The 20,973-nt window shown below is 37.6% G+C and overlaps 1 protein-coding gene across 4 annotated transcripts in view; it reads left to right on the top strand.

Annotated features, from left to right (window-relative positions):
* Sugct (succinyl-CoA:glutarate-CoA transferase) overlaps positions 1-20,973 on the top strand; it is a 693,160-nt gene that overhangs the window by 576,053 nt on the left and 96,134 nt on the right. For 2 of the 4 annotated variants that reach the window (XM_013521156.1, XM_005397726.2), the window contains one exon: positions 9,954-10,017. The exons of 1 other annotated variant lie outside the window; for it this stretch is intronic. In XM_013521156.1, coding sequence (XP_013376610.1) covers positions 9,954-10,017 — 64 coding nt within the window. Of the gene's footprint in view, positions 1-9,953; positions 10,018-20,973 lie in introns of those variants that run through there. One more of the 4 variants, XM_013521157.1, reaches the window with a different exon arrangement.

Below are 20,973 nucleotides of genomic sequence, written 5' to 3'. Positions count from 1 at the left end.
AATTTCTATGTGGTCAATTCATGCTATATGTATGATTTCTTCTTAATTTTTGTTTCCTTTGACTTTCCTTCTTTTTGTTGTGCTATTTTTTTATATTTTTCCTTATTTCTTTCTTTGTAATCACTAAGCATTTTATGATTTTAATATGTCTTGATCCATTGCAGTGGCTAGAAGTTCTAATCTTATGTCAGCTATTACCAGAGTATTAATTCTTGTGATGAAAGCAGCTATTCTTTCTTTGCTCTTGATCTTAGAGCAAAAGCATTCAGTCTTTCTCTATCAGGTATGACAGTTTTAGGTTTTTAAAAAATATATATTCATTATCAGGTTGAAGCAGTTCCCCACAATCCTTAACTTGCTGTGAGCTTTTGCTATGAATGGGTCAGTGTTTAAACATTTATAAGAAAATTTCAGAGAAAGTCTTTGTCATTTAAGAATAAGGAAAATTTCAAAAACATATCATAAGAAATGCAGAATATATAAGAATGTCAGTATGTTGAGAATGATGAAGTAAAGAAATTTTGTTTATCATAATATATCATAAACAGTGCAAAATGAAACCGTAGTATTTTCTGTTTTAGATAGTTTTGTGTTGCTGTAAAGGACTCATTACAGAATATGTGAAAACCTTTTAAGAATCAATAATAAAAATATAGTTAGGTCAGTAGGAAAACATACAAATGACTTTTTGAGGAAGCATTTCATTGAAGAGGAGATTTAAATGGTACAGAAAATATACTCAACCTCATTGGTAATCAAAAAATGTAAATCAAAGCTTCAAAAAGATACCATTTCACAGTAATCTCGCTTGCAAAACCTACACATTCCACTGATATGAAGTTTTGCTGAAAATATGAAATAAGTGAAAACAATATTTACTACTAGCAGGAATGCTTGGTAATTGATTTAGAAAACTAATTTGCCATTATTTAACAAATTGAAGGTACACATCCTTTTGTCTTAGCAATTCTAGCTCTAGGTATATAGCCCTAGAGAAATCATTGCATGAATAGTTTCGCTAAAAGTAGTGTTGTTTGTCATAACAAGATAACTGCAAACAACATAAGAGAAGAGTAGGTTAATAATTATGGTATGTTTACACAATGGCATGCTTTGAATCTCAGAAATAATATTAAGAGGAAAAAGCAGGTCAGAAAATAATCCATATACATGATTCCATTGAAAAATGTGAAATCAAGCACTAAATTAATAGTACATGTATATGTGGCACAAATATATGAAAAGTAAGGAGATATTTAACAAAATACAACAAATGATGATTGGGGTCCAGGTTAGAGGGATAGAGGGATGGAGCAACTTGGAAAAGTTTTCTCTCAAGCAAGTGCTGGGTACAAGAGTGTTCATTTCATTACAAATCATTAACTTGTACTTGTTATAATGTTTCTTTGTGTGATTAATAGTCATAATTTGTAAAGAGTGAAATGACTCTATTATGTACATTGCCTCTGGAATAAAGCTTAGCTACAGTATTTAATTTAAGAATGAAGAAAACCAAAAACATCAGCTTTTATATTGATCTCTATTCTCTAAATAAGGGTAGGGGCTTACTTACTGTCAGTTTCTCTTCCTATGAGTTTATTATTTTCACATTTTTTAGTGGGTACAATTTTTAAAAACAGCTGAACTGACATTTTAATGTATTACTTTCAGGTTTTGCCTTCTGTTATGTAATTTTTCAAATCTTATTTCAAGACTATTGTTGTTTTAATTACTTTTCTTTCTTTGCTGAGACAAAATACTCGATGCTCAAAATTAAGGAAGGAAAGGTTTATTTAGCTCAAAGTTTGTGGAGGTTTTAGCCAGCCAGTTGGCTGGCTCCAAGACAGAGTGGCACATGGCAGAGGGCAACAGTTTATGGTGGTGGTGGAAAACAGCTAAATCAGCAAGAGCTTAAAAGGAGGAGCAGCAGAGAGCAAGCCTCTTTCCCTCCCTTATATTTTATGCAGGCTACCCACCCTAGGGTGGTGTAGCGTTCACATCCATAATCCCAGCATTGTACCATGAGTCAATCGTAAGCTCTAGAAGTCTGTCCCATGGGGCTTTTAGGTGGACATCTAGACACAAACCATAACATTGTGCGCCTGGCCTGCCAAAGACTCATACACATACCTTTATGCAAAAGGAATTTTAGTCCATCTCTAAGAGTTGCCAAAGTCCTAACAGTTTCAGCATTGTTGAAGAGTACAAGTCCCAAGTCTCTTCCAAGAGGTAAGGCAACCTTTTAGCTGTGAGCCCCTGTACAAATGAAAAGTTAAATCCTTCCAACATTCAATGGCATAAGGTAAACATTACCAAAAGATGCAAACAGGGGGATACAAAGCACTGGGACCAAAGCAAATCCAGAATCCAGCAGGGCAAACATTGAGTTCTGTAGTTATGCATTCAACAAACAAGGCAATCTGTGGCAAATTGTGAGCTCCATGTGGCCCTGCCTCTATGGAACTTCTGGTGGTTGTAGCTCCCATGTTTCTCTCTTGGGCCCACTTTTCTCCCTCCTTTCAGATTTCTTTAGATGATCCATATGCCTGGCATCTCCAAACTTCTAGGGGTCTCCACTGTACCTTTGGCTTCACTTTCAAAGTTTCACATATTGCCCTCCCAGGAGCACAATGGCTGGCCTCCCAGGCCTTCTGAAATCTAGGTGGGAGCCTTCTTAACCTCAGCACTCTTGTATTCTCTATGCACCTAAAACAAGCACCATGTGGATGATGCTAAGATCTGGTGTCAGCTGAAGCAGTAGCCAGGCTTTCCTCTCTCTTAGCTATAGGGTTTGAATGCCTGGATCACTGCACACTCTTAATCCAATTCTGAGGAACAAATTTTCTAGGTTGTTGCCATTTTGGGAGTTGGTGCGGCTGCCACTGCCATTCTAGAACATACTATGGTTGCTGCCATTCTGGAACATAGTGCTCTATGGCTTTCTGCTCAAAGCAAACTCTTTCACTTTTGCAGTTTTAAGGCTACAAAGCGTGGAGACTATCTGCTTCTTGTGATGCCCTCAGGCCATCTTTTCTATTCTCCTGTCCCTTTTCAGTATTTGAGATCTCTTCAGCTCTATCTTTGTAGTCCACAGCTTTACTGGAACATTTTTCTGGCCAAACTCATGTTTAAATCATCCTGCTAGGCTCTTTGCTCTTGTTTCACAGCATAAATGTGACTAGAAGGCCCCAACAATAGCCATGCAACTACCCCAACCTTAGATTGCCTTGAAATTTCTTCAGCCAGATTAACTAGTCCTCCTCCCTTAATTGCAGTCTTGGTCAAAATCTCTGGATATGAGCAAAAGGCAGACAAACTTTTTGCCAAGCCATACCATATATTGTCTTGAGTGCAACTGTCAATGCACTGCTTCCCAGTAAAAACCTCCCCAGCCCAGTTGAACAGGCAGGATTTCTATCAGCCTTCTAGTTTTCTAAGCTCTGACCAGAATCTTCTATACAGAACAGCCTAAGGCCTGCCAGCTCTACTCTTTCAGGTTACATTTCCAAACCTTTCCAAACTCTTCCCACCAGCCATTCCCAAAGGTTCTTGAACCACAGGTTCAGGTATAGTCACAGCAATGACCCCACTTCCGGTACCAAATTCTGTCTTGGTTATTTTTCTCTCATTGCTGAGACAAAATACCCAAATGCCCCAAATTAGGGCAGGAAAGATTTATTCAGTACACAGTTCATGAAGGTTTCAGTAGATAGTTGGTTGGCTCTAAAGCAGAGTGGCACAAGGCAGAAGGCACTAGTTCATGTTGGTGGAAGATGGCAAAACAGCAAGAGAAAAAAGAGAGGAGCAACAGACAGCAAGCCTCTTTCCCTCCTTTATATTGTCTGCAGGCTACCCACCCTAGGGTGTGTGTAGCATTCACACCTATAATCCCAGCATTGTACCATGAGTCAAGCATAAACTCTAGAAGCCTCCCCCATGACTGCATGAGGCTGTTAGGGGGACATCTAGACAGAAACCATAACAATTGCCCTATTATGCTAAAGAATGACTAAGTTGATAAAATGTACAGTACAAGTTGAGCATTCCCAATCTAAAAATCTGAAATCTAAAATGCTCTAACATCCAAAACTTTTTTAAGGGGTGCTGATATATGATACCACAGGTGGAAAATTCCACATCTGACATTATGTGAAGGTTTAAATCAAAGTGCAGGCCTTCTTTAAAACTATTGTATAAGATTAGCTTCAGTGTATGTATACAAGATACATATAAAGCATAAATTAATTCTGTGTTTAGATTTGTGTACCATCTCCAAGATACATTATTGTCTTTTTTTTGTCTTTTTGAGACAGGGTCTTACTATACAGTTCAGGCTGGCCTTGAGCTTACTTTGTAGCCCAGGATGGTCTCAAACTTGCAAGGATCCTCATGCCTCAGTCTCCCAAGTGCTGGGATTACAGGCGTTGACCACCATGCCTGTCATATCTTATTGTCTATATACAAACTTTCCAAAATCTAAAAAGTCTGAAATCTAAACACTTCTGATCCCGTGCGTTTCAGATAGGAAATGTTTAACCTGTACAACAAGTGAGATTATTCCAATGTAGTTTGTTTTCTAGGATACTGCTGCATGCTCTGGAAGTAGTTTTTTTTTATTTTCCTGATGCAGAAGAATGGTGATTATTCTCTACAAATTTCTTATTTGACATTTATAAATGTGTTTTGCACATTGTTCCTACTGCTTTCTTAGTTCCACCCTTTTGGCAGACCATGGTCCCTTTTGAACTCCTTAGCATGTTTCTCTGGAATGTCTTCATTTGTGTGAAATCTCTGTGCATATTCAAGATCACTTGCTTTAGGAAACTGAGGAACTGCAAGGTGACACTGGAATTTGATAATTAAGTTAAAACAAAGAGCATTTTCCCTCCCTCCCTATAAAATGATGAAACCAAAAGGAACCATGTGCTACCTAGGCAGTTACTTACATTTAATTTTTAAAAAGATATTTACTAAATATTTACCAGATAGGGTTATACAGTGTTCATGGTTCTGAGCATGTAGCAGAAGACAAAGCAGATATTAATACATCACAATGACAGACCGGAGGAACACTTAACTGGAAAGTCTCCTATGGAGAACTCTATGTATCTTGGACAGGAGGACTTTACTTGTTCTGTGACCTAGCTTTCCTTCAGCATGTTACAATGGCTGGCATATTAATATGCATTTGATAAATATTTATTATTAGTCATTACTGTTAAGACCTTTGATGCATATTTGTTGCATGAGCATATGAATGTGCCCTAATGCCACATAGCTAGTAGTTGCTGAAGCCAGAGTTTGAACCCAGTCTTTTGATGGCAGTGAATACAGTTGCCATTGCCTATGAGCTTACCAGGGCCCTTAGTCAGTCCCTCATCATTTCACTTACTACTCACAAACTACTTGGAAAGAGATGGTATTATCCTTTTTAACTGATGAGGGTTTTGAGCCTCAGAGTCCATAAGTGCCTTGCCCAAGATCACCTGCTGCGTTTGTCTCCTTCAAACCCTCAACTACTCTGTGCTCGAATCCTTCTCTCTTCACAGCCCTTGTAGTGGTAGTGCCAGAGTATCCTTGGCTGCCTACAAGGGAGCCATTCCGTTTATTAATTCACTAGGTTTCCGGGTGCCAAGCAATCTGTTTGGCTGATTTTCTCTTCCTACTGAATTGACTAATTTGTTTTACAGAATTGACCACATTGCCCAGTTATTTAACTGGTAAATTAAATGATGCTTGTTCACTTTATTTTTCTTTAACTCAGTCTCCAACTACCAGGAACCTGCCTACATGTGAAGGGTAAGACACACCTAAATTGTTGTCTAAGGTTAGACACTTATTCATCAGGAAATCTTGGGCATGTACTTAAATTGTTTAGGTATCAGTTACCTTATCAGTGGAAATGAGATGATACCAATTTCTGCCTAATCTGGTTAGTGACAGGATTAAGAGAAGTGACTGTTTAGCTCCTACAACAATGCTTAATCTTTAAGGAATTTTGTTGTGCAGTAGCTGCTGTTATTGCATTTATCATTGTTAATGTTAGCCTTAACATTTAATTTCAATATTATTCTTGTCTTACAGCCTTCACTGACCTCCTTAACCCAGATCATTTAGCTTCCTTCAAAGGAAAGCAGAGTAAATTACTTGCTTCTCATTGGATAATGCTCCTTCTTTATGGAGTTTAAATTGTGTTATAAAAATTGGCTCAAGTCTCTTATTCCCTATCCTCTCTTCTAATTATAGGCACTTTTAATTTAAGTTCATTCATCTTTTCACTACCAGCCTTTCACTGTGCCTAACATATGCATGTTCCATGGAGGTTGTTGAACTGAATGAATAGGTCAAATGACTATTCATAGTGACTGACAAGGTCCATTCTTGTTGGTATGTCATTACTGATGCCTTTGGTGGCATTACCTTAGTTTTCATACGTGTAAAGACAATATAGTCCTGACCTACATCTCTTGGTTTCTATAAAAATTTTCACTATCTATATAAAATCAATTTTAATTTTTGTACTTTTTAAAAAAGGCTTGCTAGTGCTATATTATATCCCTTTCTTCTGCCATTCCTGCCATAAGGCTTTATGAAAAGACTTACTTTCATTTAAACTTGTATTTCCCACATCACTTTAAGGTATACATTGTACTCTTCCACCCATCATGAATACATTACCATTTTACTCTATCATTATGCTGTCAATCTGGAAAGCCCTGGAGAAAGAAAGAGAGTCCTTATTTTAAATAGGCCTGATACTTTGCTGAGGAGGTGAGAGCACTATCTACAATTCTTTTCTTGTCAAGAATAGGCTTTTGAAATTTTGAAGTGGAGAAATGAAATTTAGAAGAGCTACCAAACCGTGAAAGATCTAGGAAGAATAAAAGAAATAAGAAGGAGAAAACAGTAAAAATTCAAAGACATTGCCAATTGGACAAAACTCACTATAGAGTTCTGGAGAAGGTCTTATTCTGAAATAACTCAGTTTTCAACAAGGGATGCCCTGAATGGCCACACTGAGATAAAAGATATGGAATTCTCCCTAAGAAAAAATTATACTTGAAGGCCTCTGAAGATCAGGTAACCATACCATTGTTAGTGGTCATGAAGTAGAACACGTTTAGTTTGAATTTTTTGATGAAGGTGATAGAGATTGTCATGTCAACTGGATGAAAGCTGGAAAGGGGAACATTATTAACCATTCCCAAATAAATATTTTGCAAGTGGTGGTAAGAGTTTGTCCCTCTGTTTCCAATGAAGCTGGGATGAGACAATTCACTTGAAGTAAACCAAGAGAGATTTAAGTTAGGATTCAGAGAATGTTCTGCTCTCTGCAATCCTCAAAAATGTTACTAAGCAGGGCAGGATTTGCCCCACAAACGAAGCTGGAGAGTTTTCCAAGATTCCAAGTCTTTAGGAAGGGTTTCCACGGACAGCACTGCCACAGTCCCAATGTTTTCTGGTATAATCTGACCTGATTCACAAAGGAAGCATATGGAATTTCATGGACTTCTGACTTTACATAAAAAGGTGGGTGGCAACCAGGCAGGGGAATAAATCAGCTCTTTTGCAGATGGGAGCTCAGACCAGCCCATTTGCTTTATAATTGTGCAAATGCCACAGCAAATGATAAACTGCAGTTAACTTCTTTTGCCAGCTATACAAAGAATTTGTACTTTTGCTTAAAACTGAATGTTTTTTGATGTGAAGGAATTGATTAGGTTAAAGTTTCATATTGGAGATATTATAGGCAGCAATCGTGGTGGGGGAAAAATCTTTTACCTGCTTCCGTGAAAAATCTCAATCAGCTGATACTAGCTTTTGCTTTGCAAAACTTTGACATATGTCCCTTGACCTTTACCAACTACCCTTTCACGTTTGACACTTAAAATTTGCTACATGATTAAAATTCAGCGTTAATTAATTTCAACATTATCAGTTAAGTTATATTTAGCTAAGAACACTCACTTTTGTCTTTTGTGAGTAGCATAGCAGTATTATTACAAAGAGGTAGTCAGGAGGGCAACAGAGATAGGAGAAGAGAAGAATGATTCAGTGTGTAGATAATTGTTTTGAGTGAAATTTAGCTTGGTATTTTTGTTCCTGTCCTCAGTAGAACTGAGATTTAGCACCTCCCGCTGGCATTTAGCCTCCACCCCCACGTAGAAGGAGGCTGTGCTGTGTGGATGCTGAGAATGAACCTTACCAGAATTAAATTATAGCACAGTTCTAACACTGGCAGGAGTTTTCTCTGGCCAGCTCTTGGGTATAAACTTGATGGTCCCAAAAAGAGATGCAAAATCATTGCTAGAAAATTCATCATATGGGGTGGCATGACCCCAGTTTAGTGACCATTTCCAGAGTAAACAGTCAAAGCCAGAATGTTTCACCATAGCAGAGTTATAGTTCTGTGGTTAAAAACGTCATCATGAAGTTGTCTCATTAATGACTTATTTCATAGTGTGACCAAAAAGTGCATTAGAAATAGATAAAACCCAAGAAATCTGACCTTTCCCCCACTGAGTTTTCCAACTGAGAAACATGTTTATTTGCTTCTCTATTCCATGTTGTTTTGCTCTTTGAGAAGAACATGGACGGGCAAATCTTGCTTTTATCTAAAGCTTAACATACTGTAGAACCGTTATGGTCTTTGGGATGTTGACACAAATTGTGGCCCATAAGTTTATTACATCAGTGAAATACTTCTTTTTCTTTCCTGCTCATACAGAGCGGTAAGAGAGAGGTTCTCCAATTGGTTGACAGAGCAGGTAAAACACAGTTTATGTCAGTTGTCCATGTACGTCTTGGTGAAGACCTGGTCATAGATACTGGCCTCCTTGTGACAGTATACCAGGTATCCCCCAATTGTTCACACAAAACAAAACTAAATTTGTAAGCACTTTCATTTGTGTCTCACAAATATTTTGTCATCTGTAATTCAGCTTTTATGTTCCAGAATCTGGCCCCTTTCCCTCATCTCAGCTTCTACCTATAGAGGAGGAAGTTGGATCTCTGGCAAATTTTGTTTTCCAGTCCACTCCCTAGAAAAAATTTGCCACCTCCAGTTTGCAGTGTCAGTAGTCATGTGACTCAGCATCAAGCTACAACTCACTAGTGAGGCATTGCTAGAATACCTCTGGATTGGAACCTGGCCTTAGTTCTTAATCCTGAGCCAAGTCTACCTTTGTTCTTGATGGGACGCTGAATGTGTATGTGAGATCACATGAAAACCTAATCAGCACTCTGGGATGAGGTTTCTGGATTTTTCTTAGTTGTTTTTGTTTCCCCATCCCATGATAGCTGGGTCCTATTTCTGAAACCTGGTATTACGGTTAAACCTTTACTGCCATTGAAAACATCTCTGATTTAACCTGCCTGCTCTAGCCTCTGACCTAGGCCTCCTCTGGTTTCCTTGTCACTGGGCTCTGCTCATACGTTTGCTCCAGTAACCTTCTGCTTTCCCACCTGCATCAGTCACTGGGTCTTCTGGACACTCTGACTCACTTTTCAGCCGGATTGACTCTCTTGTGGTCCAGATTTTACTCAACCCACCCCATACCCTCCCACTCCATCTGGGCTGCAGTTGACCTGGGCCAGTTCTGGCCATATGAAGTAATCTAGGAGGAAGGTGAGCTTTGATCTGACAGGAGCATACACAAATAAGATGGGTAAGTCATCAGCTACATGTATTTAAGAGCACATAGCTTTTCTTTTAAAGAGTGGGAAGATTTTATACAAATATAGTTTTCTAGTCCTCGAGTCTTTTTACCCTCTTTTGGCTTCACTTGAGAGATGATAAAAGGAAACACAGTCACTTCAAACATTTATTTTCAAATAAAAAAACATTGATTTCTTTTTTCAATGTCAGCTGAATAGGTAGCTGTCCATGCAGCTTGAGATTGAAGATGGTTTAATTTTATAAATTATTTTTCTCTCTGTTTTTCCATGTTAAGGTGTTGCACAATGGCCTTGTTATGGAGATGAACCATCCAACAGCGGGGAAGATTTCAGTCCCAGGTTTGAACATTTTTGTTATTTTTTCTAACACTTTTCTTCATTCATTGTCTCATTTGCTACCTGCTGCGGGTGGATGATAATTCCCCAAAACAACTTATCAAGACATTATCCAAATGTACAATTTGGGTTGAAAGGGGATGGTAGGAACACACTTGTAAGAAGGAAAGCTGAGACTACAGGGCTATGTCTTAGCTCTAAGGAAGGTCTAATTACCTCAGAGACAAAACATGTTCACATTTCCTCATTCCATTTTGGGTCATTTTGTATACCTAAAAGTATATGACATAATTATCATCAGATGGATAATAATAAATGGGAAATTAGAAAAGCAGAGTGTTGTTATACCAGATTGAGAAAGAAAATCAGGCAAGATAGAAGCAGTTATTTTCTTCTATAACTATGGTTTATGGTATAGATTTTAGCTTTGTAAATCAGGAAACTATGTGTTTTTATTAAACCCAGAATTGATTGAATTTTTGTAAGTTGACTCATACCAGATAAATTTATCCAAGACTGTTACTTAAGCCAAATGTCAATGTTTTAATTTCCAGAGGGAACTCTTTCTGATAGCTGGGAGCTGCATGCCCACTCTCAGAGCACCCTGTTGAGCAGTTCTCATGACAGAGGTTAAGATCAATACCTCATCTTCACTGACTTCACATGTCTGGTGATTGCAACATTATTATCTTTCAGATCTGTTGTCTCCTCTGGGCTATGCATGGAAAATGCTCCAGGTTCTTATTCATTGTGTCCTTATTTTTGACATGGTCTACAAACCATTTTTCTTTTCTTGTAATACAAGGCAGTGAAATTAGCTAGATGCTAACCTTCATTATTGTTTTCCTGAAACTTTTGCCTAGTCACCTTGCTTGGAATTTGGTATTCCACAAACTCTTGAGTCACCCTAGTCAAATGACATAAGGCATTTACATCTACAGGAATCTGGTCTCCTTTGCTGAATAACTGCTGTTATTAATTTCTTTTTTTATTATTATTTTAAAGGGTAAAAGAAGGATAACATAGTAGTAGGGGGGCTTACTGAATTACAGACAAAGAGGTAGGAAATTATCAATGGTTGTTGTTTTACATATTGTTATCTACAGGATAATTTCTCAGGAAAACAAATAGACAAATAATAGTGAGTTACAGATGAAAGTGGTAGGTTATTATCAATGGTTGTTGTACTATACTTTGGTATCTTCAAAGTGGTTTCTAAAGAAAATAAATAGAGCTATACATGAGTGACCAATTGGATATTCATTAACTATTCTCAATGGTTGTTGTAGGAAACACATAGTAATAAACATACATCCATTTATGAAATAGCATAGGATCAATTCAAACATTACAGAGTTATGGACAGATTAGTAGGAAAATATCATTGGCTGCTATAATACATGGTGGTATCTTCCAAGTGGTTTCTCATTAAGACAGAGATATGCAAGAAAGATCTAACAAGTAGTTACAGCCTAAGGGTTGTGAAAAATAGCATATTACCTCTTCACCAGTGACTCCTTTCACTGAGGTGTGATGGCTGGAAGGAGGGCTAGGATTGAAAAGAAGGACTGAGAGCCTTGCACCTGTGTCTAGCAACAGGCTGTTTTCTTTTTCCTCTATAGTCATGATTACCTGGGGCTCCTCCATGGAGATGACAGTCTGGCCAGAGAGAGAAGGCAGAGTATGCCCTGGACACCTCATTCCTGTTAGACTAACTGGTAGTATGTGTCTGAGCTCTGGGGCCTCCGTTTCAGAGGGCAGACCAATCTCCAGTGGTCACCTTTACATTCAGGGCATGGCCCAGGGGCTTCTTAGGGCAGTTCCTCTTGAGGTGACCTGGCTTTTAACAGTGGTAGCAGATGAATGCAGTCATCAAGTTCTTCTTGGGGCCCTGATATTCAGACTTAGAGTCTGTTTCTCTTAGTGCTCTAGCAAAAGCAGCCGCTTTTTCTCAGTCTCTTTGTTTTCTCTCCTTGGCCTCCTCCTCGTCACGGCTATAGAATACTGAGGAGGCAATTTGGACTAACATCTCAAGTGAGCCATCTGGGGCAAAAGCCATTTTTTGTAGCTTTTTCTCTCCAGCCTCCCAGTGCATTGGGACCTCACAAGCACTTAGTGTCCTCTCCCCAGCTGTCAGCACAGGCAGCAGGAATCTCGGTGCAGACTTCTCCAGAGCTCCACGCGCTCCTCCACTGCAGCCTATACTGTCAGGGGAAGAATGACTTCCAGGGGGTCTCCCCAGGTATTGCACAAGGTCTTCCTGGTTTCCAGCTTCTGAACGGCTCTCGTGACCCTGGTCAACTAGACCTCTGAATCTTCGGGTGTAGTCTGTATTCTCGTGTTCTCCGAGTCCTTGTTCAGCAGCTTGTTATTAATTTCACTCTAAATGGAAAACTTAGGGTCAGTCTGCTGATAATTTCCCAAAACAAATGTGATCATGACCAATGGCAGGCTAAAGGATAAGAAGGGGGAAGTATGATGGACAGAGCAAACTGAAAGGGAAATTGCTAATGTATAAGAGTATAAGGAACTTATTGATTTGTTTGTTTATTGGGAACAGGGGTTGAACCCAAGACTTTTGCATTGAACTACATCCCAAAGCCTGTTTTTGTTTTTATTTTGAGACAGAATCTTGTGAAGTCAGTGAGTTACCCAGGCTGGACTTCAACTTGTGAACCATAAATTCAGTTCACTGTAATAAAACTCTCAGCTCAGCTCTATAGCAGTTCCCCACTCCACACACTTTAACTCCTTTTGGAGAATTCTGTTTTTGTGTTTCTCTCAGGTCTGTAGAGCTTTGGTATTGGTTTGTTATGTCTATCTTCTTGACTTATATTCTTTCTCAAGACTTATCAACATGAGAATTCTCCAATTTGAGATGAAATGGATGTTACTAGATTATCTTTGGAATTAGAATACAAGTGTTGTCTCTCTCCTTTTCTTTTTTTTTTTTTTTTTTTGTCATTTTGAGACAGGGTTTTGCTACATAGATCAGGCTGCCTTGAACTGAATTTGTAGCCCAGGTGATCCTGCTGCCTCTGCCTTCAGAGTACTGAGTGTCTCTTGAGGGCAGTGCTGTGGATTCCTCATGACAGAAGAATGAGAATTCTATTGACAGTTGTCACATAAAAAATGCTGTTGTGTATCTTAATTCAGTGTATCCCAGTAAGAGACCACTTAGGACAAGAGGTATTTATTAGTAATTAAATTCACTTTTTTTTTCCTGAGGATTGCTGGATACCTTTTATTGGTTTTATTTACTTATGATAGCTCTGCCTTTCTTTTCAAGGGATATACCCATTGAAGACCTCATGAATGTTACAGACATAATTGAAGTTCTCCTAGAATGCCCTTATAAGTCTGCCAAAAGTAGAAACACAAGGTGGAGTTTAAGGACTACACTGTTTTCTGGTTATCCCCTGGAGATACCTTTTGAATTTACTAAGTGTAGTCCTTTCAATGTACAATAAATATGTACATTTCCACATTTATAGTGAATATTCTTATGAAATATTGTAACTTCTATTTCTATTTCCTTTATTATTAACACATTTCTTTGACCTCTGCTGAATGGTCTATGTGTTGCACTTTTTTGCCTGAAGCATTTTGTATCTTAGTTATTTATGGAAATTTGTGTTTTAAAGAACAGCAGTCATTCTTATGCAGTTTTTATAGTGCTCTCTTTAGAGATACAGGAGTCCACATAGAATTACCTTATATTAAAACTCCTGAGTAGGAGTCAGTTGATTAATATCCTAAAGGCACTAATCAACTAATGTTTACTACACGGTACTTTAAACAAGGATAAATTACTTCTTCAAAATCATTTTATATTTTAAAATAATTGTTTCAATCATTATTATTTCAATAATTGTAATCTCTTCCTTTAATATTGAGCAAGTAGTATAATCTAAACTGTCTCCTTTATTAATTTTTATCTGTTGCAAATACTCCTTTTTCATACCATTCCTGACCACATTTATCATAAAGAACTAAAGAAGAAATGTCATTTGTGTATCTAGATGACACAGTTATAGCATGTAGAGTAGTTAATATTCATCAGTTATCTCTACATGAGTTGCTGCTGTGCTAATACTATTGTTCTTAATTTCATATATTGTTTGTTAAAGTACTCTATCACTTAGGCTTTAATGCCTAGTACACAATTAAAGAGGAAGAGAGACTAAGAAAAACTACCAATTGGAGTATAGATAAAAACATATGTCATCTCTCTCTTTGCCAGGCTTATCTATTCTGATGTTTTCAGAGTTCTCGGTGAGGTGAATAGCTCACCATTATATAGAAAATATTTAGGTAGAAATATTGGCAGAATAGGTACAATGCACTAGTTTACTCATAATTAACTAATGTAACTCAAATGCATACCGTCTACCTATAACTAAATCAATTAAACTTTGTCCTGTATAGTATGTAGTGTGATCAAAATATACAATAAATGCTTAAGTTGAAACATTTATTACTGTAAAAGGCACATTGCAGTTAATCCCTTTCAAAATACTGCCCCTCTCTTTGAACACATATGTCCCAATATTCTTGTCACTTTCTGAAGCAGTAATGGAAGTCCTCTTTCATGACTGTGTTTGGAGGTATGATAAAAAGATATGGTGAATACTGCTGCCAAGTGCTATCCAATAGAAAAACAGTCTTGTGAAATCATTTCAGTGTATCCCCATCTGCCTTATTCAATGGACCAGACACCATCTGCTTTCAGACTCTTTCCCAAAGTCAAAGTGACATGAATGGTAAACATTTTGAATTAATTCAACACACCCAGGCAGCCAAGACTGCACAACTAAAGACCCTCATGAAAGAAAACTTCCAGAACTACCTCAGACAGTGGCAAGCATGGTGGGATAAGTGTGTCTGCAGTGAGGGAGCAACTTTTGAGGAGGATTGATGGTGATGTTTCTTTTATTGTAATATTTTTTAAAAAATTTAAATTCCCTATGTGTTTTAATCACACCTGGCCTATAAGTTCTGGAAAGAAAGCTGAAAAGGCCTAGTACCTCATGGGGGTTGTGGTTTTCAGGGAAGGCACATATGAAGCATATTTTTGGAAAAGAGACATGAGTGTTTCCATGGAGAACTAGAGGTGACAGCAGGATGTTCTGGGAGCACAGACCAGGGAGACCTCACCTAGTATGTGGCTGAGGAGTTTCCCTGAGAGGTGAGGTGAAGTGAGATCCTGGAAGAGGGTGTGTGTGTGTTTGTGTGTGTGTGTGTGTGGTGTAACAGAGGACCTGAGAAAATGCTCAGATGGAAGAAGTGGGAGGGGCAAGCTCAGAGTTACCCTGGAGAGGGAGCCAGAGGCTAGATGAATAAAATCTGAAATACAGCTAAGGACCAAGTTAAAAGCAAATCCAAAATCTCTGAGCTATCTACACCGAGGGCTCTGAATTCCTCTTGTCTGCCAGTTGAAAATGTGTCTTGGAAACTGCTTGGACAAGAACCTCGACACTGGCTTAGCAGAAGTTTTCGTGGACTGATTGTAGGAGTAATTTCTGGCTCCCTTGAAAAACTCATAATGTCCAGAATTTTAAACTGTGAAATTGATTTTTAAAATGTGTTTTTATTCAGTACAGAGATGGGACATTAAAGTCCCAAACACATTTCTGCAACAAGAGATTTGGCACTATATAAACATCACCTTATTTGTCACTTTAGTGGAAAGATCTTAAATAAATTGTCATATTCCCTCAGAGTGCTGGCTTCCTCTGAACCAGTCACTATTTGCATCTTCCTCATGTCACCTCACTGGGTAGTGTAGACTTTAAGCCAGAGCAGAGGGTCCTGTCCTTTCCTGTGGTGTGGAGATGCCAGCACGGACTTCTTGGGGCTGAGCTCCAAACTTCAGAGGATGTCGGTGAAATCGAGTTTGATGTGGAGCTCTAAAGTTTCTCACCATTTAACTATTCAGTGTGCACTGTGGTCACTGGATTTCAGCAGCGCTTCTGGGAAGTGTTCAGTGGTGAGCATGTCAGTGCTCTGGAGGGAAGGTGGAAAGAGCTCTTGCGAGCATGCAAGCAGATTCTAAATTGAATTACCATTGCCTGCTAGTTCCTTACTCTGTGTTTTCAAAGGCAGCTCCAAATTTTTTCAAATAAAACATTTACATGTTTTCCCCATAGTATTTTAATAGTCACACTTAAAATCTACATCAATGTTCAGCCAGTGAGTGTTGGATGAAGGAAATGTAATCACCATGGTGGATTAATGTAGCTGGAACCAAATTATTGAAATATTAATGCTTGGATTTTAAAGTGTATTTTTAAAAAGTTGAGTTACTTCTTTATTTGATTATCTGACACATTGTATTTCTGGATGTTTTTCAAGACTTTATAAAGGATGATCTAAAAGTGCCTTTCTGGATTTGAAACAGTATGCTTTCATAAGCTCTTGTAAGGTATTTAAATTCCCACCAACACCTTTCATACCAAACTAATAAAGTTTTCTAAGTGATGACTAGAATCAAAAACTGTTAGATAATACATATTTGAAAAGATGATTTGTGACAAATTAATACAGTGTGCATTTTTTTAATGAACAGATTGGCTACCTATAGAAGTTCTCTGAGGGTGATTTATTTCACTTACTTTTTTTTAAGTTTGAAGCATGTACAATAAATGGAGTGACCACCTAATTTCTGCCATGGTTACAAATCTTGCTCTTCTGGGCTGTACAAGCCTACACCTTGCCCTGTTACTTTTAGCGTTTTCTTCCCTCTAGGTAGAAAATCAGATAATGTTTCTGAAATCACATATCCTCAAAGTGCAGTTAAATTTCTATAATGGATAACAGCCTCGGGAAAAGCTGTCACAAATGTCACTGGGGAAAAAGAAAAATTAAGAACTGAAGTTTTAGCTCATATCCTTTCTTGAAGTTTAAATATGTTGGCCCTCAGAAGGAATGTGAAGTGAAACCAATGTGAGAATTAAAGGTGAGATAAGTTATTTCTTCAAGGTAGAAAGACCTTTTAGATGGCAACAGGAAAAGTGTGTAAAGTTTTTGTGCTGTGTGCAGTGCACAATCTATCTTCTGGAAAGAACATACTCCTTCAGGGACCAGGGTAAGCAGCAAAAAGAGAAAAGAGATGAAAGGAAAGGACTACAGTCTGTCAACAGAAAGAAGGAAAGCTGGCAGAGAAGTGGATTTTTAAGTAGACTAGCCATGGCACTTCCCAAAGTTAATTATTTTTAATATTATTAAACCCCTAATGCATGGGAGGGTATTGCGAATGAAATCAATCAGGTGATTTGACACTGAATACCTGCAGCCTTCTCTGGAAGTCCTGCTCCTCTGAGGCAGGATCTTAGACATTGTTCCCATTTGGTGGGAAATGGATAGCATGATGACTTTCCTTCCTAGGAGAGCTGTGAGGAAGCAGAGGAGGCGTGAATCGCATCCCCAGGAATGTCTTCCATCAGGCATCAGAGAAGCTCTGAGAGCCAAGTTACTGTCACGGATATGACTTAGGGATCTCCATCAACTATGCTTATCTGTGCCATGAGGAAAAAATATCTTGTGAGACCTGGGCTTTCATGCTCAGGGGACTCATGGAAGTGGGAAAGTGGCCAAGAACTCAGTTATTCCTCTGCAGTATGTCCTCATCCACCCAGACCCCCATGGGTTCCAAAAAAGTGAATTTGCCTTACAGGTAAGCAAATTCTTGCCACAAACCAGCCCTACACTATCAATGAAGTTCTGGGTGCAGAGTAAGGTTTCACTATGAAGAAGTGATATTAATAATAATGCTAAAGAACTGTTCTGGGTGAATTTGTAGTTGGACTTCTATAAAGTTTGAAATATTTTTTCAAGTAACATATGCAGAATGATTTGTGAGTTTAGAGCTAAAATTGGAATTGCATTATTGATTGCTCAGTATGGAATGGAATATAGAAATCAAAACAAAACAAAGTAAAAAGATACAGCAAGTGTGAAAACCTCAAAGGTAGTAAAGAATGGTTCTGTCTTAAAAGGTGGACCATAAATTCTCTGGGACCAGTTCTTGAAAATGTGGTGTGTTAGCTGCAGCTGACTTTTTATGGGGTACCCAGGAAAGTCTTTTTCTGCATCAGATTTATGGAATGACTTTCTGGAGGGTCATTAGGGGATAAATTAAATTAATTAAATGTAATTAGGCATGTAAACTGATTGATGAAGTAACAGCACATACCACACAATAACTAAATACAAAAGTTTTAAAATTATTTTCCAGTTTGGACATCCACGTTATGGACCTTATTTGGATAATCAGGAAGTTACTTTATCTTTGAATGCAAGTGCTCTCAGCCTGGAGTGAATTACTTGACTTCACTGCTGAGTTTATTCATGATTGGAGAAGGGATCATTTTAGTCTTCTCCGAGGAACAGTGGCTCTGCTTTCCTGCAGTATTGCCATGAAGGGACCCTGGTACAGGAAGTGATGGAAGTAGGGCTGAATTCCATAGCAAAATCATTTTCTTTAAATACAAATCCTTAACACATCAAGAAATATCCTACTAGCATGATTTATCTAGAGAAGCTATTAATGAAGCAAACCATCATTTTATTTAAAATAATCATAGTTGCATTTTCACTAGGTACACAATGTTTTATTAATGTTAAAAAGAGATGTTGGATGGAGGTGAAGAAATGATAGTAAAGATGTGGTATTTTTATACAATGGAGTACTACTCAACTATAAAGAAAGGTAAACTCGATGCATTTATAGATAAATGGATGTACCTTGAGTCCATACTAATAAGTGAAATAAATCAGATTCACATGTATAAATATTGTATTGTCTCCCTAAGGTAAGAAATTGAAAGAACAAATAAGATCCGAAAGGTACAACAGATATTGTAAAAGGGAAGGAAATGCTCAAAAGGAAAGAAAAACTGGGATAAGGGAAAAGAGAAAAAGAAGGGAAAATATACATATGTATGTGTGTGTGTGTGTGTGTGTATATATACACACACAAGCTAGCTAAGATAATTGTACTACTTATTTCTATTAGTTCATTGAAAGGAACAGTTAGTATTGTTTGATCAATTTTGCATGCCTATATCTTATCATCTGAGCAACTACTTTGAAGATAACAATATGTAGTATAATAACCATTCTTAATTTCCTGTCATCTGGTTTTGAAATTCTCTCTTTAAAATAAAAAAGAATAAAGAGTTAAACAAAAGAAAATCCATATAACATAACTAATGGGTCATATACAGTATCCCACTTGTCACCCCCAAAGGCTTAAGGACTTGGAAGCTCAGAGCAGGGCCTGTGGGTCTCATTGCTTGCCTCCTCAGCTTGAGTGAATGCTGTGCTCTGGATCCAGTATGTGTCATCTGTGGTGAAATCCTCTGTATGATATGCCCATGTTGTCACATACTTATCTGTCTTTGGGCTTATCCTGAGTAAAATCAAGATGCCATGTAAAAGGGAAGGCCTGAGGGTCTTGGAAATGCTTTCCCAATTTTCCCTTCATCTGGGAAGGTGGGCAATGTGACTCTCAGGGTGGGTAGACCATTGGTCTGACTACTCAGAACCTTTGTTATATATTCAAAATGTTCCTAAAGATGCTACACCCTGATCATTTCAAGAAGCTTTGTGAAGTTGTGCAAAACCCTAATTTAAATTGTTAAAAGTGGACAAATGAGTTAATATAAATATTTAGGGAATGTGAAGAGAGTGCATAATTAAATAAAAGTACAACTAACAGAAGGCTAGAGAGGCCCCACACAGATTTAGAGAATATCCTCACCACAACGTATCTCCCATAAACTTCCAAAACTGAATTTGCTTTCTCTTTGTTGTTGAGCCTTCAAGTTAATGTGTGACCTTAAACAACTCACTTCACTTTCTAGAACTTTTAAGGGATCGCTAATTTCAGTCTTCAAATTTAAAGGAAAAAAGGGGCTGGGGATTTAGCTCAGCGGCAAAGTGCCTGCCTGGCAAGCGCAAGGTCGTGAGTTTGGTTCCCGGTACCGGAGAAAAACCAAAAAAAAAAAAAAAAAAAAACAAATTTAAAGGAAAAATACAATCTATTATAGTGCATATAACTACATTTTATGAATAGATTTTAATCGCATCTTGCTAGGGAATGTTCAAGCTATGAATATATATTTGAATGTAAGCTAACATCTGTTGAGTGCTTTTCTTTACATGCTATATATATAAGTACTTAATATATACAATTTATTTCATCTCTGGGACATAAGTAAGTCACAAGTTATGTTCATTTCACAGATGAAAAAACAGGTACTTGGTGAATGTTGCTAACCAAATATATAGGAATTTGAATCCAGGTCTAGATATCTCTGAAATTTCTCCTTTTCCTAGCCAAAAAGGAAAGTTGAGATTGCTATTGAGTTTTTTACCTTATGACTTTGATCTCTAATTTAAAGGCAGCTGAATGCATTTTTAGTGTATTTTTGAAGATCATCTTGGAAAATTATATAAATCATGTTAAAATTTTAAGACTTTAAACTTAGAGTCCATCTCCTTTTGGGATTGTGTCTTACAAAGTCTATAATTGTTTTTCTATTTAAAAAATCAGAAATGTATTGTTAAACCATTTTGATATTCTCAAGAGTATATAAGTGTAAATGCAGCAAAACATGTGGTGTGTATTTCCTTCAAATTGTACTATTTTCTCACATTAACAGAAATGCAGTTTGAAAGAGGCAAGAAAAGAAAATGTTTGGGATCTGTGTGGATTTCAATCATCAAAAGGCCAAAAAGTTGAGCTGCCACTCAGACTTACCCCATTTTTTTTTTTTTTTTTCTTTTCCGAGAGAGGAAAACATGGAGTTTGTGTCTTATAGGTGCAGACTTTCAGTTTGGGAAGATAAGAAAATACTGGCAGTGGGTGACAGTATTGGCAAAGAACAGTCCATTGCAACAGTCCTAATACAACAGAATTATACATTTAAATGGCTAAAATAATAATTTATTATA

The sequence above is a fragment of the Chinchilla lanigera genome, unplaced genomic scaffold, assembly GCF_000276665.1.
Source record: "Chinchilla lanigera isolate Chin_1 unplaced genomic scaffold, ChiLan1.0 scaffold00059, whole genome shotgun sequence".
In the NCBI taxonomy this organism is placed as follows: Eukaryota; Metazoa; Chordata; class Mammalia; order Rodentia; family Chinchillidae; genus Chinchilla; species Chinchilla lanigera.
Note: the sequence above shows the minus strand (reverse complement) of the source record. Positions and strands in the feature narration are given on the sequence as shown.